At 40.1% G+C, this 24,870-nt stretch overlaps 2 protein-coding genes and 1 long non-coding RNA gene across 4 annotated transcripts in view; 2 read left to right on the top strand and 1 right to left on the bottom strand.

Annotated features, from left to right (window-relative positions):
* LOC117897885 overlaps window positions 1-23,537 on the top strand; it is a 29,679-nt gene extending 6,142 nt beyond the window's left edge. Inside the window, 2 exon segments of the mRNA XM_034806962.1 lie at window positions 21,791-21,848; window positions 22,019-23,537. Coding sequence (XP_034662853.1) covers window positions 21,791-21,848; window positions 22,019-22,161 — 201 coding nt within the window. The 3' untranslated portion in view covers window positions 22,162-23,537.
* Window positions 549-5,685, bottom strand: LOC117897886 (heterochromatin protein 1). Of its 2 annotated transcripts, XR_004649114.1 has the most exons (3): window positions 5,494-5,685; window positions 769-1,541; window positions 549-704 (listed from the first exon to the last, which is right to left on the bottom strand). XR_004649114.1 is itself a non-coding variant. In XM_034806963.1 (2 exons), exon 1 carries the CDS (start codon window positions 1,434-1,436, stop codon window positions 789-791), a length of 648 nt encoding a protein of 215 aa, XP_034662854.1. In that variant the 5' UTR covers window positions 1,437-1,498; the 3' UTR covers window positions 551-704; window positions 769-788. The 2 variants fall into 2 exon arrangements, 1 of the variants encoding a protein (XP_034662854.1); XM_034806963.1 differs by lacking the exon at window positions 5,494-5,685 and having other exon boundaries at window positions 551-704; window positions 769-1,498.
* On the top strand, window positions 13,953-14,514 carry LOC117897887. The gene is made up of 2 exons (XR_004649115.1): window positions 13,953-14,114; window positions 14,167-14,514. It is a non-coding gene; the product is annotated as an uncharacterized LOC117897887 (long non-coding RNA).
* Window positions 23,538-24,870: the final 1,333 nt, after the last annotated feature.

Raw genomic sequence — 24,870 nt, 5'->3', positions numbered from 1 at the left:
TTTACGAGTTCCGTGTATAACCAGTGCCAATCAAAATGACACAAAAATTACGCAACAAAAGAACAGACGTCTGACTAATTGAAACCGAGCTTTTGTTTTATTTATTGTAGGTTCAACACTTTTTCTACTGCAGTATCAAACATTTTTTCTATGTATGTACACATATGGAACTGCAGTATCAAACTTTTGCTCTTTTCGTGCAACTGCAGGAGGCATTCCTTGTTGCATAAACAAAGCATTCTCTATGGTGGCTGCTGGTGCGGGTACTACGTGCCTGCTGGGAGTAACGCCACTAACCAAAACGCTGAAAAACAGCCTCAAATATAGGCCACTGGCCGACCAGCCACGCCCCATCCACGGGGGGCAAAGAAGTGGGTGAAAAAAAGGAATGCAAATATTTTGTCTTCATTTTCCCGTGCTGAACATTCTTCGAGCTCTTCGCCTGTTTGGAGCCTTCCCCGTTGTTGTTGCAATTAGGAATGTTTACACGGGGCACCCGGAACAAACACGCCCTGAAAATCACTTAAAAGTTGCCATTTATTTCCTTCTATTATGTTTCGCAAAGTGGCACAATTTAATGCAATAAAAAACAAGTGCAAATGTTAACAAACATCTTTAAAGGAACTCAAATAAAAATAATATTCGATTAAGGCCTTGTTCAGAGCTTTGCCGCTGCTTATTTGGGTTGTGGCCAAGCGATTGATCTGTTAAATAATAAGACATTTTTAGGCATTTGTGTGGATAAATTAAAAAAATACTTTACATTACCTTCTTCATTTACTTTCTCTTCATTGATTGCTATTTAAGTGATAAAATGTGCATGTCTTTTCGTAGTGCTTAAAGACCATGTCGGGTATTTCTACATAGGCCACGTAGGACTTGATCATTTGCGGCAGTTCCAGGTTACGAAACTTTATTAGAAACGATATTTCTTCTCCGTTTTTGAAAGTTTTGAGTATTTGTTCAGCCTCAAAGCCACGACTAAAAAGATTGTCAATGACTGGCGTGGGGTCAACTTTCAATCGTTTTGCTTTTTTTTCGTACACATCGTTCAGGTCTTGGATCACGACGTGTTGAAGATTATAGGCGGCGATCAAATGGTCACAGACCAGGCTACTGGGTTGTTCCCAAGTGTTACCCTCTTCGGAGACATTCAACCACTTGACAAGATATTCGACATTACCCATGAGAGTTCTATGGCTGACTATTTTCTCAACAATTGATGGACGCCTCACACTCTGTTGAGTATGATAAGCGGCGATCAGATGGTCACAGTTCAGGTCGCTGGGAAGTTCCCAAGTATTATCCGCTTCTGGGTAACTCAACCACTTGACAAAATATTCAACGCATCCCTTGTGAGTTCTATGATCGACTATTTTCTCAACAATATATTCGGAGCTATCTGTTTCGCTCTTAGTTTCATTTGGATCTTCCATGTTTGTAGTAATTTGAATGCGCAAAAGTTGCGGTTGGTCCACCAGTTGATCGTTAACTCTATCAGGCCGTGCACGAGTCTGAATTCACACGAAAATGTATCTTCACTGTGAGGAAAAAAATAATAAAATCTTGTCAGTCAATTGAATGAATTTCGAGTGTCTCTGGTTATCGTTTTCCTTCAGACTTGTTATCGTTACTTTACGGTTTGTCAAGTTTTGTGACCTTCCTTTCGGTTTGACATTGTCCAACTTTGTTCAACTTTTTTTCGTTACGGAAACCAAAGATTGTTACAAATTTCAAAGCATACTTTCTCAATGTCTATATCTTGTTTGGCGAAGCAATTTCAATCGTTTGCCGGAGATTACCATAAAATGTTAATAACAAACTGGCGAAATTTATTTAATATCCAGAAAGAAAACTTACCAAGAAGTTGTCTTATCTTAATATCAAGGAGCTCAGAGAATAACAGCTTAATAAAATACAAATGCCAATGCAATATGAGAAATTGAATAAAGTTGTTTGGCCGGAAACGTATTTGGGATCCCTGGAGGCCAACGAAAGTGCTCGAAGACAACACCAACCACCTCTCGAAGGCTAAATGCGGGAAAATATCATTAAAAATTATGCGTAAACTTTGCCAAAAGTTTCAGGACTCTCGTGGATGAAAGTTTGTTGAGGTGGGACTTGAATATCACAACGTTTAATGATGGAAAAGTTGCTTTTATACGATGCGGATTCCCGACAATTATTTCCTGCATTTGTATCATATGTTCGTTCGGTAATAGAATATTTAATTAGGAAAAACTCAGCGGCTTTTGGAATTTCTTTATTTCCTCTTGAGTTAAACACCTATTTTTATTGCCTCTCCTTCAAACTTTGTGTCAAATCCAGCAAAGAAGAGTTTTTTCACGCTCGAGACATTAAAGCATCCAAAGTTTTATTGACCGAAATTAAAAGCCCGATTATGCGTGTTGACGTGGGCCAGATTTTGGTGGATTGGACCGAATGGTTGGGCCTCTTTTTAGAGGCCGAGATTTACATCCCAATGCGGCAATCAAAGTGTGCAGTGAGCGGTACGTGAACGGAATAAATCAGTGGAAACCTTAAGCTCGACATTGAAGAGGATCGACCTCCTATAAGACTCTTTTCAAATGCAGTGCAGGCGCTACAGCTCTGAAGAGGAGATGGAGTATGGGCCAGGTGGGGTGTAATAAAGCCATAAATGGGGGCTGTCAATTTCCGTGCGGCGAGTTGTGAAATCAGCGTCAAATCGGAAGGGAGGACGAGAAGGAGAGGCGACCAGCGGAAAGGGAAGTGAAAGTCGAAGTGACTGCCTATGCCATCATTTCCGGCAGCCATTGATTGGCACGACAAATGGGTGCGATGGTCGGAGAAGTCAACAGAAAACAAGTTGCGTCTGGAAAAATGCAGTGTAATTGATAAGCAGCTCTGCCAGCAGATAGTACGCACACATACAGGACACCCTAAGTCCTTAAACAAACATGAACACCCATACCAGCAGCTATTCAACACACACAGATACTATCGTACACCCATACAATGGCAGAGGCACTCAATTAAGAAAACAATGGCGGCTCGGTTTGTGCGGCAGTTGAGTTTTTTTCCTTCCATCTGTTTTTGCCTTTTCTTTGTTGGGCTTTCGGCTTCGAGACCAGAGACGCTACCCACATTCACCCCTTCCGCGAGGATGGGCCAACTAAGACGCTTAGTCCTGCCACAAACCCATTTCAGTTCTCGTTGCCTTTTCTATTTGACTAGCTTCGGGGTCTAGCTAACCCCAACTCTCCTTTGGATCTTTCACTCGCCATTTCCTTCCCGGCCTCATTAGACGTTGTCTTTTTGCTAAATTTGGCTGTCACTTTTTGCCTTGTGTGGCATTATTTATCAGTAGTTTCGCCTGTCTTTTACCTACACTCCACTTAACTAACTTAAGGGCTAATTTCCACTTTTATTTGATCATCATTATAATTATTATGTATTTGTTTTTGACAGTGGTGCTGTCTTAATGGCTTCGAATCTGTCCGAAATGGGGAATTGTTTGAAATAATTGTGTTGAGAGAACAAAGGAGTACTCCATGAGTAGGTAATTAGTTTTTGATGATGGTTAAAGGAGAGAAACGCTAAGAAAATATTCTGGAGAATGTCCTTGCATTACAGAAGAACAGCAAAGTAATCCTTATTCATCCTTTGTGGCTGTGTTTAAAGCTTCTGTATGTGAATACAAATAACAAAAGTTTTTTAATAACTAGAGATTCCTTCTCTGCCTCATCAGAGATTAGCTTGATTTCTGTTTTGGGCACTTTAAGGATTTTCCCTCTGCTCCATTAACACTTAGCTCTTTGGCACACACATCAACACACAAAAAGTTTTTGGCCAACACCAAGAACCATAATTCATTTATTTTTGCCACATTTGAATACATATTTACATATATATGTAAGTTTGTATGTATAGACATTCCCAGTTGGGCCCGACAACTATCCTGCTTCTTTGCATTCATTTTGAAGCATTGTAAGCGATTTAAAATGTTGGCAACTGGCAGTTGGCTGTTTGGCTGTTGCCTGTTTTCGACTGTTGCCTGCCTGTTGGCAGTTGGCACTTGGGAGCTGCCATGGCCGAAAAGTTGTTTTCGCATATAAATGATTTTGATAACGCGCACTGACATTTTGTGACTTCATTATTCTAAAATTCAAATTATTCCAACGAACAATGGAAAAAATCCACAAACAAAAAATAGGCAAAAACAAAATGAATGGGAAAGTGGGTCAGACTGTGGCTGACAATAAGTTTTATTAGCTCTCCAGACAACACATTCACCGGCACAGATATGTACGAATATGTAAAAATATCCATATGTACAGCGTGTGTGGGGAAAGATATGTTTTGCCATGTTACGCATACGATGTGCATGCAAATTTGAAGCTTCCTCTACGGCATATCTCTCCTGTCATATAAAGAATGTAGTGCCACTGACGAGCTGCTGGTGCTGCTGATGAAGGTTCCTGGGAATACGCCAGAACCTATACGAAGTGTATACAGTTATGTATGTGCTCGACTCCTGTCAAAGCCACTTTCTTACTTCATTGAGCCCTCGCGCACACCGAAGAAAAAGCGATTCTTTCGTGTAATTTATTGCTGCGAATTTATATTATTTCTTTGGAAGACAGACAGACAATTGCCAAGACACTAATAAAATATATTTCTTTTATATAACTTATGAGAGGCAGCAATATGGCGCGAAAACTTAATGAAAAATGGTTTGCCCAGGAACGTGTGTCGCCCCATCTTATGATGGGCATGCAGCTGTGACCAACTAATAACCAGGGGGCGTGGCTAAACGTGCACGAAACAACTTTTTACATAATTCCCCCCCCGACAACATCCACTGAAATTTTTATAAAGCTGATGCTCGGCTTACGAACCAAAGCCAAAACGGAAATCCTTAGTTTCCTTATGACAGCGACACACAAAAAAAAGAGAAAAAGAAACCAAAAAAAGGAGGCAAAAGCAAAAACAGAGAAAAACTTTCGCCCAGCAACGAAGTTGCGTGGAGAGAGCGTCAATTTTTTTATTAGATTTAGCTTGCAGTCACTTAAAGCGTCGGATAGGAATCGCGTCGCGTCTCGACATTGCCCTTGGCAAATTGCTGGCTTCCGTCGCGTGAAGCTTACCCACTTTCCCGCGGAAGTACTGCCATATTGGCCATCGATATCGGTTCTGGGGTTATTAATTGACAGTCGGCTGCTGGTTTGGGGCTGCAATCTGTTGGACCTTTCCCCACAGCCTTTCGCTTAAATAAACTGAAAAGCCAAAATGAAAATTTTGGTCATCAATTTTTATTGATGGATTTGCAGAGAGCCGAGAGAGTTGACAGGGTTGGAGAAGGGGGGAACAACGGCATCTATGGTTTGCTCATAAGAAAAATGCAAAAGTGGCAGAAAAGATCTACGTGGATCTTAGAAGAAGCTGAAGAGAAGACGACTGCAGAAAACGGACACACGGAAAGCAAAGACGTCACCTTAAAAGTACACTCACCTTGCTCCTAAAACGAAGACATCTTATTGGTCGATCCCTCTTGCATAGACCGTTTTGCTGAAAACTCCAATTAAACAGAATAAAATAATCACATGAAGAGAGTCCCGTTCATCCGCACCTTTGGTACAGATATTGGAGTTACGCACACACACTTCTTACTTTTCCGGACCACAAAATATAAAATAAATTAGAACAGATGGTAAAATGACAACTTACTACTTTCTTGAAAAGGTGCTGCCAACTTGGGGGAAATAGATATTTTGGTATGGTATTTTTTATGTTAGTATTTTATTGTTGTTCAGGTAATTGCAGTCAAAATTATTCGGCGTTTTCACCGGGACATCTAGAACTGTGATAATGATGGATTTCATCCATATTTTGCGTTCTGGTGGAAAATATTTTACCAAAGTTACTCCTAAATACAATCGGCTCATAAGCTATCATAAGCTAAAGGGTGACCAATGTCGGCAATGTGAATGCTCTACGGTTACACTGTTTTGTGTTTGTTTACATATGTATGTATGTATGTACATATATATATGTACATATAATCAGTTACAATTTCAAATTGCTAAACAGAAACTTAGTTTTTGTGGGCGCTGTAGATACTGTAGATTTGGTTCAGAATAACTATTTTTGTTTTGCCCTTCCGCTGGGTTATCGGGTCGAAAGCTCCCCTGATTTCCCCGTGAGCTAGCTGGGAACGGAACGATAAGCCAGGGCGACAAAAATCGAAATCTTAACACAACCAGGGGCCGGGCGTCGCCAAGGCTAAAATTTGCCAACTTTTTGCAAAACTAAACTAAACAATCTGTGAGGCTGTGTCTTGTGCTGCAAGTCCCACGGCAAGTGGGAATCAAAGTATTAGCTTCAACTGAACCACAACAAAAACACAGCAATAATAAATAAATCTTGAATAAGGTATATTTGGTAAGACGAAGCTGGGAGTACTCTTGATTTCTTAGCAAATTTTAATTAATTTTCCATTCCATACGATTTTATAAAATTGTCTTAGATAAATCTTTGAAAATTAAAATTGAAACTTTCATACAAATTGTGTTGCCTCTACCTTTCTGGTTATGCCCTACCTCGTAAAAGGGCATCATGAAAATATACAATTTCATGTTCAAACTTTTGTCAAAAACCACAACAATCTTTCCTGTTTTCCACACATTTCCCATGACCTCCATGAGGTTGAGTCCAATGTTGGTCTCCAAACAATTTTCGTGTATTTTCCCCAAGTGTATAATGTAATTCGCTTAAACTTCAGGATTGCGACACGTTGAACAATTTACAACTTCAATATAAATTCCTTGGTTCTGAGGCTCTCTTGATCAACGTCCGCCCTACCGTCCCTCCGTCTCACCGACCGCCTGTGGTGGCCATGTGGGGCCATAAACGAAACCATCGACATTGTAAGCCAAATGTTAAGGGCCGAGGGAAGTGGTCATAGTCCGTAATAAAACGCATAAAGCGGATCTGTGTAAATGGGAAATTCTGTTGCAGTTTTTACGAGTGCCAGCCTGTTCCAATCTCAATGCAATTTGGGGCATTGTCTTGCCATCTGGGTCCTCCGTGGTTCATTAGCCGTAATGGGAGTGTGCAAATTCCCTTTTTTTTACGAGCAAGCCCAGCCCTCGGCCCTCGGCCTTTAGGCAGAGCAGTCATTAATATTAATCATAGTAAAGAAGTTTACCTCATGCAAAAAGTCATTCTTGCAACTGGAAATTATGATTACTGCTGGACTTGAGCGGAACAACGAGTAAGAAAAGTTAGCCTGGTATTCGCTAGTGGGAATCTTATTATCCTAATGTAATTTTGTCGGGTCAGGACACCTGGGATTCATACGACTGCCTGCTGGCTGAGTTGGGTAACGTCATTTCCATGCTTTAAATAAAATGTACTAAACAGCAAATCATTTTGCATAATTTTTACAGATTTCAGGAATTTTCATCTGAAGTTTTGTTACTAAGAATTTTATTGTAATGTTGTGTCAGGCGGTTTACTTTACATTTGATTACTAATTTGCACTTTAGTCATACATTTTAATATCCAAGATGTAAGTTAATTTATTATATGCAGTGGCTTAACACTCCAGAGCTCCAACTGCAGCTGCGGGCACTTTAAGGCACACGAAACTAAAGCGCCACTAAATCGATTAAAGTGAAAGTGAAAGGTGGCACAGATTTCCCCTTAGGTGTGCTTCCTTTCCCCCTCACTCAAGTATGGGTGGCAGTGCATGACAAGAGCGCAAAATGCGTAACAACTCGCATCGCATTTGGTGAATGTCGAAAAATTTCAAAAGGCAAACCGTTTTACTACCGCTTGGGTGCACCTCCACTCACACAGACAGCAGCACTCGAAATCAACACGGTGGCAGGCTTTGAATGTGCAACCATATGTAGTTTTAAAGAACTGGTTCGCATGTGTGGCAGCTATGTGGGAATAACAGAAAAACAATGAAGCAATAGAGGCTTTAAAGCCGATGTATTTTTAGCCAAGAGTTGCCAATGAACAAACGAAAAACCTTTACATTCTGACTATGCCGAACCTATGTCAAATCCTGTTGGAATATTCAACAAATACTTAAGCGTGCCCCAAAGTAAAAGAAACTATTCTGCAAATCCAATTCCTTGAACTAGTTCAAAGCGAAACAGCACTCAGCACTGTCAAGGAGCAAACACTTTAAGGCTGCAGCATGGAATCTCTGATGAATTATTGCCTGCCAAGGTGTTGTGTCGTTTTGCCCATAATTCCTCTGCTATCTTCTGTTTCTCTTCTCTGCGAACTCCTTGCAGATTCTATGGTTTTTTTCGGGTCGGTCGTTCAACAGCAGACGACATACTTTGCACATGCTTGTGAATGACATTTTGGCATATTTTCGCATTTTAAATGCCCTGTCCAGCCACCCGTCCAGCTCCGGCTTCACCGTGTAGTCTGGTCCTGCTGGAGGATCTGGTCTTTGCTTTAAGGAAACAGCTGCCAACTGAAGCCGACGGCAATGGCATGGCAGCGTTTCGCATTCATTTGAAGCAAATTTTGATGGTTGTGCATGGGAATTGGATGGGTTGCGGAATGGGGGCACTTGGATTGTTGTGGTTGTTGGCTGGCCTTTGAATTGCGGGCTAGAAATTCCATCTATGTGTTTGACTGTGCTGACTGCCGGCCCCGTTCCTGGTTGGCCTGCTGCATGTGGCATAGTGTGGCACGTGTGCTCTGGTAGTTCTGGCTGAGTCCGCCAGTTTGCCTTTCCGGCGAGTGATGCCTGATATCCATCCAGGAATACTCTAGGCTACTACTCACACTTGCAGCGAACAATCAAAGTCATGTTGACGTTCAATTTAGCTGCTGTTGATTTGTGTCGTAGGAATTTTGGTTTTTTTCCAGCTCTGTCTTTTTCGGACCTGACCTCGTTCTGGGGTCTGGCCAGCCTCTGCTCCATCCCTGACCAGTTACGCAACTATGCTTTCGCTCAAGTTTTTACGTATTTTGTTTTTCCCTCTTTTCCCTCTGCGCAGGTACAAGAGCAACAACAGAAATTGTTTATCCGTGATTTATGGCGCGGAATTTGTGCTTACGTGGGTCCTCCCCGAAGGACTACAGTGTGGACGCCCCAGGCACTTTGAGCTATTAATGCCTCGGACGTAGGGCTGAGGGCTGCTGAAATATTTGTAAACTTCCGGTTAAGCTGTGTGTTCCTCCAAATGGTCCATTTCGATCTTTTCTTTTTGTTTTTCCCACCAACATCCAACATCCGATGAGTGGAAATTTGTTCACTTTGACATTTGCAATTTATATTTGTTGCGTTGGGTAAATGTAATCTCCGCGCAAGAGCTAAATTAATTTTAAATGTTTTCATTGTCAGCATGGAATTTTGTTATTTGATTATTTTGAACGTAAAACTAATTTGATTATTTAATTATTTTTGTGGAATGCAATGCGAAAGTTTTCCTTTTGTTTGAGTCACACATTCACTGATGGATAATGTAGATAATATGTGAAACGCACATTCTAAAAATATTTGTAAGCCGTGGAGACCCAAACAGGGGTATCCTGTATCTGAAGCGTGCGGATTGAGCAGGTGCTTCGTTTTATTACTGAATAAAAAATGTGGAAGCGAGACTCTTGGGATTTCATCGTCCTCCCTTCAAGACTCTTTTCTTGGCTTATCCCTTTTCTATTCATTTTAAATGTTTGATGTTCCATTGAAAATCAAATCGAGCTCAAATTGTATCTCTGAAGTTGATTGCTTTTCTAACAGCGGTGGTTAACGGCTGAGGGACTACATTTGGTTGGGTTTATTTATGCAGTCGATAGGATTTATGGACCTCAACCAGGCTGGCGATTATCATATTTCATTGTTTGACCAGAAATGTTTATGGCCAGAAACCAACTGGCATCATTTATCAGCTGCAAGCCAAAGCCACTTAATGGTAGCGCCTGCCACGCCTTTTTCCCACCAGCTCCCCCCAACCGACTCAACCGCCTCAACCGCTTTCCAGCCCCTCGTTAGTCGGCTCAAAAGTCAAACCGCAGAGATTTGAGTATATAAAATAGCGCATTATTTGCAGGCGGCTACTGCTAATGCATGATATTAAGTGGGAGCGAGAAAGATGGAAATGGAAGCTGGTGTGCTAGTGTGAGATATTCTCCATAAATCTGGCCAAGGCACATTAAAATATTTCAAAGATTTGAGCCAGAAAAAGAAGGAACCTTGCAAAAGTTAAGCGGCTCCCACTGCAGTGTTCCACACAGAAAATGCTGAGCGTGCGCTGGCACTGGAAAATGGGCAAAATAAATGTACAAGATAATAGAATTGCAATGCCATGGGAAAAAAGCAAAAAAAAAAAACAGCTGCCAGGCAGGAAAAACAAAACAGGAAGGAGCACACAAAAAATGCAGAGGAAAAACTACAAAAAGAAAAAAAAAATAGTAGAGCCACTAAATTCCTTTTAAGATAGAACATCTGAGTAAAACAACGCAAATTATGTGGTTGTGCAGAGAGTCACATTCCATACAGTGGATGTGGATGTTAGTCATTCATGATGTGAGTTCATTTGAATAACTGCTTATGTTGTGAGTTTGTCTGAAGGGAAGAATACAGCTCTTTCGGTTCTGGAGTTGCTTGAGTGAGCCATCAGGAATACGGCAACTGAGTTGATTACAACTCATCGCAAATGAAGCCATTCTCTCAGAGTTATTTTATCCATAAAAGTTGTGATGATTGAGAGATATACACTATGATTAATGCTCGTTCTGCCATCAATGCTCAATCATCTCACATCAAGGCACTTTCTGCCATAACAACTCCATTTAACATTTTCACTCCTCAAGAAGTTCCATCCATATTTTTTTCACTATGTAAGCCTTCCGTTGAAGGGAAGCTCCATGCATACGAACATAAGCATGGCATGTGGCGCATACTTGAAATGATTTACGTGCACACAAAAACCGCTTAGAAGCAGATAATTTGAATAGAAGCAGCAACACACAATGCCATTGTCTGTCTTTGTGCGAATGTCGAGAAGCTTCTTTGCCGTTGCAACTGCAACAAGAATAATTGACAGCAATGCTGTACTATGTGCACAGTGGTAACTCATTTAAGCGAACACTTAACGATTCTCTGCGGTGATTTATGGGCGAAAGTTTCGCAGAAGTTTTCTCACTGTAAACGAAATGAGATTTTGCGCCATGCATTTGGAATTCTGAATCGCTGGAGTGTCAAATGCGTGGTAAATCTCTGTGTGTCATATCTGTTCTTTTGTCTCTCGTTTTTTGTGCCTCGCGGCCCTGCCATAAGCAGCTGTGTAATGCCAAGCAGATTCCGGCACGTATTGAATGTGTGTCTTGACGCATAAGTATATGCAGAGTATGTGCATGTGAATGGCACCTAAAGAGTATGCAACATAAATTGTGCAAATTACAATAAATTGCCGCATTCAAATTCTTGAATATATGGGCATAATATGGTCATACAATTTGTTACATTTTATGGCATTGCTATGCAATGCTGAACGAGGCAAGATGTTAAATATACGATGGAGAAGAACCGCACTCTGATAAGTCCAGTGGCCTGCATTAAGCTTGCGGTTGTGCAGCATTAACTAAGTCTTGCTCTTGCTCTTACACAAAATGAGTACCACGAACCTCGTACCTTAAGGGACATTCCCTTAAGGTATATCATCGTTAATGGCAGAACCTTTCGAAAATGAAGCTATGAGCGTTAAAGCGCATCATTAATCAGGCAAAGGACAGACATTCCAAAGAGGATATTCTTTTAACGCTTTCATATTTCTGGTTAATGAAAAAATGTATACAGGGTTAATTAATTTTAACGAGCACGAGCGACACACAAGGATTTTCGCTTGGTTCGTTGACAAACGACAAACAATAACCGCGATAATATGGAGTAATAAAAGTGTGGCAAACAAATGCCTGTATATAGTAATTACCAAGTGGTTTTCCATGTTCCCTGTTCCATGTTCGACCTTGTGGCCGGGCCGGGCCGAAAGCAAAAAAAAAGCAGAAAGGAAAAGGAAAACCCAACAAAATGGTTGCCAGCTGGAGTTGAAAATTTGATGTCGTAAATCACACACGTAAATTGTGACACTCGTTAATTTTAACGCTCGAATGTCACTCTCTCCGAGGCGGCCACCACTCCTACCAGACTCTCTCTGTGTGTTTTGCCATATGCCGTAACTAATGCTCGACATTTATCATCCAAATCCACTTTGTTGGGGCCTTAATTTTCAGACTCGGATCCGCATTGTTGTCGCCATACTTTTTAGTTAATCTATGACAATTTAAACTTTTTGAATTGAATCAATTAAAAGCGAGACACCACCCGCATTAGGGATAGCAAAACAAAGCGTTTTCCATAGAAGCAAACTAAATTAATTAGCGCTGAGAGATTCCTCCACTTCACAGTGATTCAGTGGGAAAGTCTTACCTCTAATGAAAAATAGGTTACAAACCAAACAACGGAAACTATAAATAACGAAATACCTGCAAGAGTTGAGAGGAAATTTCATTAGAACATTTTCTTACAGCAAAATTGTCGTGAAAGTTCTGCCACGAACGTGGAAAAACGCCTGAGCACACATCTGGCTGCTTACGATACATACACATACATATGTACATATGTAGTATGTATGTATGTACTATTGTATATGGGTGGTGACTGTGCTCTTTGTTATGCTTGAGATGTTGCGAAGGGCAACCGCCGTGACTCGAACCAAAGAAAAGTTTTGCAATTGTTTGGTAATTTCTTTTGCCATCCACATTGCCAACATTCGCACAAGGCCATTGTCAAATTAACCCTTTAATTTCACTTAAGGCAATGCAGCAACAATCAATCAGTCATTCAGTCACTCAGTGCCTTCGTTTATCAGTCTGTCCGAAAGAAAAAAACTTGAAACTGGCGAATCTCATACGCCCATGATGATGACTAGGAATGGGATGACGAGGCTCGTCCTTTTTGTGAGTGATTATACAATCAATTGATTGATTGATTAAACGTACAGCAGAGACCCTTGGAATACGCCCCAACTAAAGTCGTTTTCTCTGTTTTACTTATGTAAATATTTTGGCAAATTTTATTCGCCTGAGAAGTTATGCTAAACAATCAAGGAAAAATGCTGATATGGCGGTGAGGACACACATACACACATATGTGTGAACACAACTAACTCAAGGGAAATTAAGAAAACATTACAGACTCCCAGAATCAAATAAGCAAACAAACACATGAATTTTTAGTTAAATTTTATGGAAAATAACCATTTCGAAACACTCCGGAAAGTAAACACAAAGTCCATGGTATGAAAAGCAATATTGACATTGGAAAATATCCGTTTTATGCTATTTATGGATTGGTCAGGTCTGAATTTATGGGCTAATCTAGCATTGTGAGTTTATATTTAGTTAAAGGTGGTGTGTAACGATTACATTTTAGGATTACATCGAATCAGAATCCTTGTTATTTGCATATTAAAATGGGTAAGGCAGAGAAATATCCAACCTCCTGCAGTCATAGCGTATTTAATGCGGCAATTATAAAACAATTAACTGCCATAAATCTGTTTCGAATTTTAATGCTATGTAATTTAAGGCCACAAACACAGACACAAGCACGGTAAATACGCAATGCATCCTTCGGTTTCTGGCATACTTTGTGGCGGTCCGTGTGTAATTAATTACCGATTCTTCTCCGTTTCGGTATTCATGTGGAAAAATGTCCAGCGCTCAACCCACATGCCGGACCCCGAATGCCGCATAAACGCCCGACATTAATCAAGTTTTGTTGCAAATTAATTTGCCAAAGGTTTCTTTGAATCGGAGGCAGGAGACGGCAGTAGGTACCGTTGTATACGATAAATTGGCAGCCATAAATTAGGCTGTAGGGGTTCCGAGTAGGCTTCCGCATAATTGTCAACGTGCTCAGTGCGTCAACAGCTCGATGAAATTAGCACAATCCAATCGAATGCCAGGCAATCGCAGATCATTTACACTTGAGCAGTTCTCCAAGAAGCCGTTTGCCAGCTGGCTACGTGCCAGCCTGCCAGGAGGCTGTATCGTAATGGGTAGAGCAGCACTGGGTGGTGCTATAGCTGATGGTGTGGGTAAGGCTTCGGCTGAGGTCGTCCTGTCGTCATTTATCAAATTTAATTACAGTAGGTGGCGTGGCTGGGTCCTGGTCTCTGGCTCTGGCTCCGAATTTGACTCTGACTCTCGTTCTGCCGTCTGGGCGATTCGTTCAAGTTTCGGCATCGTTCGAAATTAACGCAAATTAATGCAAGCAAAGTTTGTCGTTTTCGCTCACGTAGACAAAACTTGGGGGACGTGCAGTTTGGCCAAACTAAATGTGCTTATTGAATTCGCTCATCGTTAACTATGAATATTTTACAAAGAATGGGGGCAAAAACTATTTGGCAAATGAGTTTCGCCTCCAAACTTTTCTATGGAAATCAATATTCCCTCAATTATTGCAGATAATTAAAACTATTTTTCTACGTTCTCTAATGGTACTCTGTGACCAAAGAAATCAGAACGGCGTTACAGTCTTTCACAGAGCACTGACGCTGGTTGGTTGCAGGCCCCATCAAAATGCAATATAGCATCATGCATCATCATGTTTCTCGAATCATGAGCTCAACTACACAGTTTGACTCTGACAAGAGACCGTAGCATCCACTAATGGCTTACCCTTGCCCCGACTGAAGCACACACTCGCACATCCATTGAGGGCTCTACATGCTTCCCCACACTGTTATTTTCGGTGTCAATTACATGTTGACATGCCGCCAGCTGCAGCTGCACAAGGGACGCCAATGTAGCCATTCGAACGGGATGGCAGACCCAGAATTAAGTTGAGCAAGACCACTTGTAATATATTTCAAGATTCATGGCAAATAAAACTAAGCAAAACTATTTTTGAAAGCATAAATGAAAATGTTAGGAGGTGAGAGTCTTCTCTTTGTCTGAATGTACCCATACAAACAATTGAAATAAGGTCAGAAAACTTTTGTAAAATAAGATTTATCATCCCAAAACATGGTACGTTAGACTTACTTGGACTGATTCTTGTGAAACAAAAAAGATTAAGTTGTGAGTTCAAGTTTTAAATGTCTGTTGACAAGACTATGCTGAGACGAAGGTATTATAAGGTTGAAAGGTATATAAAGCCTCTATGCCCGAAACTAGGTAGACTTTCCTTCCTTATGCAATGAAGAAGTTTTCCCAATCGATATGGCTTAGGGGAAGATACACACAGCCTCAATGTGTCTGCATGTACAGCGGGAAAAGGAAAGGGGAAATGCAGTCTTCTTATCTGTGTCTTATGCTGTTTTCTAGTTTTTATCGCCTGTACACTTGATTATATACAATATTTGCTTCCTGCAACAGCTGTGTGTGCAGCGGTGCTTCCTCCGTTCTCTGCTAGTATTTCCTCTGCAGAGGCAATTGCAGCTGCCATTGTTTGCCACATGCCACACCATTGGAGGCATTCAAGTATCGGCATAATGGCTGTGAGATAAGTGTGTCGGCCAGTAGCAGCTTTTTGTACACGCCTGGTGATGCCATTGTAAATAAATGACAATACATCCGGCCACCGATTGTCAGAGCAAGTGACCGACTCTGTCGGTTCAATGCTGACCATTATGTGCTGTAAATGGCTGCAAATGCAACTGCTGTTATTGTCCCTTCTGTAGCACAGATTTGTGTGATTTTTGGCCATTGCCAGCTATCGGCACTCAGGCAGAACATATTGCAGGACACACAAATCGTTTTGCCAGCCTTAACTAAAACCTAACAAGATATTTGCATTCCGGCTTGGGCTGATCTTAAGCCGCTGCCTGTGACACTTTTGTATTGCCAAGTCATCAGCGTTTTGCCCTTTTTTATTTGTCTATAAGGTAAGGGCGATGTGGGTCAACAGCTTTGACTTGGGCCAAAAGGTGAACCAGACAATGATGAAGGTTATATTCGTTTAACCAATTGAATATCATCTAAAATGAGCCGTCAGCTTTTGAGTTGGGCTTTGGTAGATGATGTGACATTAAGTTGGACCGCTTTGAACCTTTTCTGGAAGAGCTCATGCTGGCTTAATATAAAATTGTCTTTCTTATATTTACCAGAAATCAAAATAAAATAAAAAATATTTCGATGATATTGCATATTTCTGGCCTTGTTTAAAATATTATGCAAAGTGGAGGATAAAAAATGTACAAAGCCCATTGCAAAAGTCATAAAAATCAAATTGTAAGGGCGGGAGTGCCGGGACAATGAGCAAGACCGTGCTGACTAAAAGGCTCCCAGAGCAGAGAATTTTTTCTTAGTCCTATTCAAAAATAATTTTATTATACAACTCTCTGCCTGTAGCTGAATTAAAAAAAGGAGACTGCATTTCTATAGATTAATTTTACATAAAGTTGGTTGGTTTCAACTTTTGTCTAACGCCAGTTTTCCTTTGGTTGAACTTTAACCTACACACATCATAACCTCAATTCAAATTTAGACAAATCTCTTTTTGATTGTTGCGGGTATCCAGATAAGTGTGAGCTGAACCTCAACCCGAATGGCCCTGGTTGTTAGTCAGTAGCTAAATCAGTTTATTGCATTACGTATACGCCCCGCGGCCAAAAATATAAACCCCATAAAGGCGTGCATATACATATGTACATATATGTATGGTTGTATGTGTCTGTATGAATTTTCGGTGGATGGAGCGTCATTTTATTTAAAATTCCTCTCTGTCAAGTTGTTGGCGTTGGGAATGGCATGGCATAGTTTGCATGTAACAACAAATTGCACTCACAAAAAGCGTTTGCAGGCTGCTCGCTTTGTGCATCTTGACTCTGCTGGCTGCCGCTGCCGTTGCCTGCCACTTGGATGCCTGCCTCATGACTGGCCTGTCTGATGGCTGGGATTGGGCTAGGGATTCAGATGGATTTTTGAGAATGGGAATTTAAGGGGACCTCCTGTACGCAGAGAGAGTGCATCGTTCGCTCTTAGAGGAGAAAATCAAATTTCTACATTTTCTTTTTTGTTGGTCGGATTTTTTTGAGGTCTCAAAGCCAGCATTGATGAAATTGCATTTTGATAATGGAGCGGCAAGAGTGGCAACAGTGGCAGTATGGAGGGGGGAGGCTGCACACTATACTAGATACTTTCTGTGCCCATTGAATAGAGCAACTGAAGCGAAAGCTCAAGGCCCACGTGGAGGGAAAGGGAGAGATGGCTTTGCGCCTGTCACAACACCTGGGAACAATCTTGCCGAAATAATTGAAGGCAATGCTCAGCACAATCATACGAGTACGATGCGAATGAGAAAAAATCGTTTTATGTAGCTTGCAAAAGTTTTTCCCGAGTTCATTCTTCTTGCCCAAAAGTTTGCCTTGCAGTTTCTGCTTCTCATTGCATTTTTCCTTGAGCCTGTTTTCCTGATCATTTTGTAAACGCTTCAATTTCATTTCGCTTTGAGTGCGCCTCATTTGCTTTCCGTCGCACACACATGACTGAATTCATTGAAATTTTCACACTCTTTTGCCTTATTTCATTTTGAAATTGAATTAAAGAGTTCGTTAATGAAATTGTTTTCCTTAGACATGAAATAATTGATGTGTTTAGGGTGCCGTGCTGCACATTTGCATTGCAGACGCAGCCTGTTATTTGATAAGTCACGATTTCGTAATTAATGTCACAACTGTGGCGCCTCCAAAAATGTTTGAGTGGATTCCACAATTGAGTTCGTGACCAGCTTCGCTGATGACAGAAGGCAGCGTTACATTTCTGAAAGGATTTATTGAGCTTGGTAAATAAATTTTAACGAGGACATCTGAATGGTCAGCACTTGAAGGGGGAATGGTGCGGCGGGGCAATGGTGGAATGGCAAAGGCTATGATTATGAATAATTCCAGACATGGCAGAGACTACCATAGTTCTGCATAAATTTTGTAGTTTTGTTTGGCTTCCACAATCTCTTGGCCATTTTTAGTTGAAGACATTCCTTAAAAATTTTGATAAAAATTTGTGGAATGCCCAAGAATTTGCATCCTTCTTCATCCTGGAAACAAATTGAGTTATTACATTGAAATTGTGAAAAATTGTGCATCATTCCGGGACAGGCAAAAGGAAAAGCCGGCATTAGTCCTCACAAGCATTCAGGACGAACAGACACACACACACAGGCAAGGAGCACACATGATTTGCAGCATGTCTAAGCATTTGAAGCAAATCATCTTCTTCCCCTTCAAGATTAAGCTGGCACCGACACGGCCTTCCTACAGCTTCACAGACTCTTGAAAATTTCATAAATGGCTTAAGGACGTTGCCATGCCATGATGATGCGAATGCTGCCTGCAACCTGTGTCCGTGCCACCAGCCACTCCCCCACTACCCGCACACAATTCAAAGTTGCCATTGCCACTGATGGCTTTGATGACGTTGTGGCTCGTTAATTTGCCACCAGGGCTCTTCAAAACTCACTCTGAAGATTCAATCTTTATCTTGGATACGATGGAAGAAGGTGTTTTGAAATGAGGAACAACTTGTGTCCGCTGCTGGACATTAGTCCAAAAGAAATAACATGAATTACCATAGAAGATATATAGGTTTTTTAGGGTATCAAAAGCTTCGACCACCTTTCCTTTAATGTTCGCTTTTTGCAATGGCAGTACTTGCCCTGTCATTACTAGTTTTCTCTTATATCTTTTGGTTTTTTCTCTGCTGCCGTCACTTGCATGCAAAATTGAAATCATCAACGTCGTCATCAGTCGCTGTCTGCCTGTGTGAGGGCTGGGTTCAAATCAGAACTAAACAGTGATGATATAACTAGCTTAAGTAAAAGTAGCACAAAGGGGGCAGGGCAACAGAAACAGTGGCAAGAACAGCGCACTCTGTTGGCATTGGAACAGTGGCAGGGCTTCTTGGGTGTCTCAAGATTATTGCTCTGCTCAACGCTTTCGTTTCGTGTTTTCCTTTAGGTCTAACTTTTGGCACTAACAACCAAATAACATGCCGGGCTGCATTTTGCCGAGCTGCATTTTGCTCGACGTGCTCGACAGACCATAGCCACGCCCACACGGCGGGGATTTCTTTTTCGCATTTCATTTTTAAACTAGGCCAAATGCATAAATCGTTGGCGGGTCTGTAAGTGAAGAAGGATTCCGCTTGTAAAAAGTTGAAACTGGAAAGCGAAAGATAGAAGAGAGATTGGGTTGGGGAGAGAGAGGGAGAGATTTACTGAAGTTTACTGAAATTTCAGTGGTAAATCAGATGAGTAACTCAAAAATACTTCGAGGTTTGCAACCCTCAAAGAGATACTGGCAACCACTGCCCATAACATTTGGTTCGCTCTATGCCACCCCAATGTTTGTCTCATGTGATTATCCCCACATTATCTACATTAGCCACATTACTTAGCCCTCCTACCGCACAAGCAGACGCAGTTTGTGGCATTACATAGCAAAATGAGCTTACCCTTTCGTCGCCCCTTGGGGCAGCTGTGGGGTGTGGGGCACACATTAGGCTTTAACAATGGCAACGAATTCGCTGAGTAGGGCATGTTCGGGTCCAACATGTACCACTGGAATATTCCAAGTGTCGTCCCAATTTAATAAGAAAACATTTGCCATGAGCTGGATGAGCAGCTAACAGCTGTGTTGCACGGGTTTGGTGCTATCGCAGGACCTGTTACATAAACAATGAGCTGCCAATGTTCTAGCGGTGGCTACTGCATTCTTGTGGCTGCCCCGGATCCACGTGCTGATCCTGCGGCCTGCTGCAGATGTCCTGAAAATGTTGCAGTAACAAACGGACGATGAGCACGCAAAGTCGTTAAGTGCTGCGGAATGGCTTAGCGCAGGGACTCGGATTGTTGCACATTGTCTAGCCCCTGCCGTGGCCCCGGAAACCTCTCGACTCTCGAATCGATTAAGCGGTTTAGAGTGCCCCATAAGCTGCCTCAGCAGACTGCTCGGCTGCCTGCTTTCTGCTTCCTGCTGTGAACACGTGTTTTGTAGTGCCTAAAGTATGTATGTATGTGGGTAGATGCATTGCTGGTTGAAAGTTCTTGGTTGCAGGTGCAGGTGCATTGTTGTCGAGCTGTGGTTGTAGGGTAGCACTCAGTGCACACACGCTGGGTAATTATTGAACAGGTTTATTATTTGCTTAATGGACCGTAAGGCGTTGGCGTTACCTACTTACTGTAGCCCCATTTTTCAATTTACTCGAGAGTTTAACAAAAGATTTATAATGGGGCACTAGAGTGAGTGTGTGCCGGCGCACTTTATGTCCCTATGGCAGCGCGCCGACTATCTTCATGTCATCTGTGTGTTTAGTATCCCTTTCTTATGTTGCCATAAACTTTACTGTCGGGAATATACTCTTGTATGCTAAAAACCAGCTTGTGTAGCTCATGTAGTGTTGGGTTACTACGGTAAGGGAGCCATGGTTGGGTGTTGTTGCAAGTACATTACGGGGTCGTTGTATGATGTGTTTTATGTGTATTTCTTTGGAGCAGGACTCTAGGGGTGATCCCAAGTTGAACTCACGAATCTGTCGTTAAAATAGCATCTAAAGTTGGTTTAGAATACAGCACACAAAGCCTTGATGACACTTTGATTGTGTACCGGAATGGGTGGATGCATGTACGCCCCATATGTGAGTATCCCTGAGTGAAATAAATAATTCCTTTAGAGTATGCTTGCGGAATTACCCATGCCAAAGCTTTGGCAACATCAAAGTGGGGCAACTTCTTTAGTGGGGTTTTGTTTGAGGATTGTTTTTAGTATTGATTGGAATCGGTTTGGGTCAGCAAAGTACTTAAGATACTTTACTCATAGAGTACATATATGTACATATGTAATCACGAGTACATGACACATATTGAGGCCCCAAAAAATCTTTTATGACAATCATTTTGGTACGATACGACCCCCAAAGTTGTTTTGTTTTCCAAGTTTTCTATTAATCCTCTTTCACCATCCGAAATTATTCTCATAAAAATGTTTATGGTCATACCTACAAATCTCTGACGTTTTTATGGGCTATTTTTGTCTTAATGCCAGCATATTTAAAGTTTATGAGTTCATCTCTGTTAAGGCACCAAGGGACGTTGAGTCCACAAACTCTAGTCCTGGCGGTTTAAATAGCTTATTCTCCATGATTAATTATTAAATGTGCCGATAATTGTGTTTAATTTATAGCAAAATGCAGTTAATTGCAACAATTTAAGTGTAAAATTAATTAAAATATCACAAAGTAAAGAGAAATGTTTAACTGTGGTGGCTGTTGCGTGTCATTAATTATGCCAAAAAACACACTCATTTAAGATGTTCAAAAATTGGTCGTTAATTATTCGATTTAGAGTATTAAGGGACTACCTCTTATGTATAATCGTTCAAAACATGACAAGCAAAACTTTCCATACTTCCATTAATTGCATTTGAAGAGGTTAACTATATGTAAAAACCACAACGTAGTCTGACAGTAATTTGCGGTCGAGGGCAGTTCATAAAATATTCATATTTAATTGATAAAAATCAATACAAAATTGCATATTTATTCACATGAATGCGAGTATGTGTCTACATTTCGGATTTTCCATTATAAATCGAAAAACACGCACTCAAAAGCGGCTGAATATCATTGATACGCCATGTTGTCCAACAGACACTTCTATCAACAGTGCAACAATACAAGTGGACTGTGTTGGTATTTAATTAACCTTTCATGAATACGATTTCAAATGGCAGTTTTGTACAAAAATTTACATATTTTTCATTGACTTCCTTTTCAGAAATACGTTAGTGAGCTGTCGACCGTACGCGACTGTGCCACCGAGTGTTTGGAGAAAGGTGAGTGCGGGTCCGCCGATGTGATCAAATTAATTCTGTTAATTGAACCATATAATTTGCGAAAAGTTCATATGAATGAAATGTTCATTCAATTTAAATGTGGTTAACCATTTTTGTTGACCAAAGTTTCAGCTAATTTTATATTGTTATTCCGTTTCTTTTTTGGTTAGAAATTTGGGAGACCCAAACATATTGCTGCACCGAGGATGGCTGTAATTCTGGCACTCATTTGGCCTACTCTGTTATCTTGTTGACCCTGCCCTTCCTGTCGATCTGGCCCAAAGCCGTCGATCTCTGGAACATGAGGCGTTAGGTTGAAAAAGCGTTCAGATAATTCATAATCTCATTTGTTACTTTTTTTTCAACTATTTTTATTGAAATAAAATGTATAAAAATTCAAAAGTTTAGCATTTATATTGAGTTTCAAAAACAAACACGAAGAAAAATTCTGTGAACGGGACCTAATGAACTAAATAAAACAACAAAAGAGGAACATTTATATGAAAATTAAACCATTTGAACCTATTTTAATGTGACTTATAAACTCATGCATATGATTCCAAAACTACTTAACTATATAAATATGTTGCAATATATAATTACTGTTAATACTTTGTGGCTTTGTATTTCTGACTGTCTTCCCAAAATGCACTACTATAATATTTGAATAAAAAGAACAATGACAAAACTCTTGAAAGCAAAAACAACTAAATGTTAAAACATTAAATAGAAGAAAATGCAACATAAACAAACTAAGCTAAATCGTACTCACTATTAAATACAATGCCAAAAATTAATTAGATATTACAAGAAATGAAAAAAAAGCTTGAGAGAAAGAAAACCAGTATTGTCTGTAAGAAAAATGCCAGCTGTCAAAAGTACATAAAGAAATGTAATCACATTGAGACGTTAAATATATATAAATATAAAATAATTAGCGTCGTTGAATGCATTACAATTTCACATTTCATAACCATTAATAAATACATTACACCTAAGAACAAAGAACGAAAGTAGAAATAAATCATCGTACAGTCTTTGCGTTATAATTTCTACAAATATCCACAAATATTACGCAAATGTCAAAGTCACGGTGCGTTTATTTTGGGGTCTGTGACTTTGCACTTTGTACAAGTAATATTTGTTGGATACTCTATTATATGTTGTTCCTTCAGCCCGATGATGAGAGGCGCTTAAAATGGGAAAATATTTAGCACTTACGCAAATATATGTAACTTTAAGGTGATACGAATTATCATAACGAAAATCAAGAAAATCTTCACTCCACTGTTCATGAAATTCTAAATTATATATTAAAAGTAAAGTAATACTAAAAAGAATCCATTGTTAACCATAGGAGGGGAGATGTTTGTAGCAGATTGATGAAGTGCAACACAATGCGGAATAACGTAAGTAAAGCGAAAACCAATTACTAGAATTATTTAGAATTATCAAGAGACAGTTTAGTGAACCCAAAGTGAATTACGACAAAAGTTCTAAGCGATTTTCTTATAGAGCACTTATGCGATTCCATTTTTAATTATTTACAATTAATATAATATGAACATTTTAAATGATAAATACTTATAAAAATATATTTAAACAATGCATATGAAATATACAACATAAATAGAGACTAGATCTAAGGGCTTTCCACTATATTAAAAGCAAATAAAAAGTGTGAAAAAATAGAACAAAACAAAAACACACATAAGAGAATGTTAAATGTTAGTTCCTCAAAACCAAAGCAGCTTGTGTATTTAAAGCTCGCACGTTCTGTTGAATAATTTGCATACAAATTACAAATTCAATGCTTAATGAAATCGGTAAATCGGATTTTCCATTTAATTGTATTAAAAAAGGAAAATCGTCTCTGACATTTTGCCAATTAATGTGTCAAATATTGTGTCCGCTTGGACCACATTTTATGCAATTATATCATTTAACATTCACCTCCAAATTAATGATTTTCCGTTGCAAGTCCCACCCTACGCTAAAAGAAAATGCTGGTTATTCCAATTGCAATTACAACACTAATAATAATTGTATTATATATGGTACATGTATTTCCAATAACATTTTCATTTAATTTTTAGTAATAAACTTCAATAAAACAAACCAAAAAGGAATACATTTCGCTTCATTCCATGGTACATAACAATTGAATAAATGAGGCTAATTTCTCAAGTGTCGCTCCTTGGCGAATTCTCTGTAATAGTCTCTGACAAACTAGAGCAGAACAAAAAGAGTAATGGCTAAGCAGGGCCTTGGCTGAGAGAATTATTTCAGAGTTCAACAGGGCTATAAATATTTGTCTCTCCGGGTGGGCTTCCATTCTCTGAGTTGAGGGATTTAATGTGCTGTCGTCATACACTTTGGGAATTGCTTGTTTTTCTTTGGCACTATGAGGGATACTCATAAATGATGCGAGGGGTAAATCTTGGGTAAACCTAGAACAAATCACTAATCCTTTTGTCCTTGTTAAATGTTGCATTTTTTAAAACAAATTAAAATACCATTTCTCGACAATATTGTATAGATTTAACCTTACGACCAGTTACACATCGCATTGCTATTTTTTGATATCCCAACAAAATAAATTTAAAATGAAAAATGGGAGAGCCACTGAGTTTTTTGTGCTAATGTTTGTGCGCTCAGCGTTCGGTAATCCGGATAAGCCACGCATTTTACATATCGTTGTGTCAAACAGGAAAGTGGTCGGGTATCGGCTGTGGGATCGACTCGACTGCCCCAATGCAAAGCTTTGTAGAGGCGTCCCCAAGCTTAGGGCGAGGCTTAACAAACAAATTCGTGATGCAAAAATTGAAAGCGAAATGAACGTTTTGTGTCAGCAAAGGATTTCGAGCAATTACGAGTCGCGGCACCAAGTGAAAGAGGAGTCTGCCATAAATATCAAAATAAATTCAACCCTGAACATGGCAAACGAATTAAGTCGCGAGGCATGCCACAACCGATGGCGAAGCGCTTGATTAAAGTGAAGCCTGAATCATAGGGGGATGCC

This window comes from Drosophila subobscura, chromosome O, assembly GCF_008121235.1.
Source record: "Drosophila subobscura isolate 14011-0131.10 chromosome O, UCBerk_Dsub_1.0, whole genome shotgun sequence".
In the NCBI taxonomy this organism is placed as follows: Eukaryota; Metazoa; Arthropoda; class Insecta; order Diptera; family Drosophilidae; genus Drosophila; species Drosophila subobscura.
This window is presented reverse-complemented; position numbering and strand designations above follow the sequence as displayed.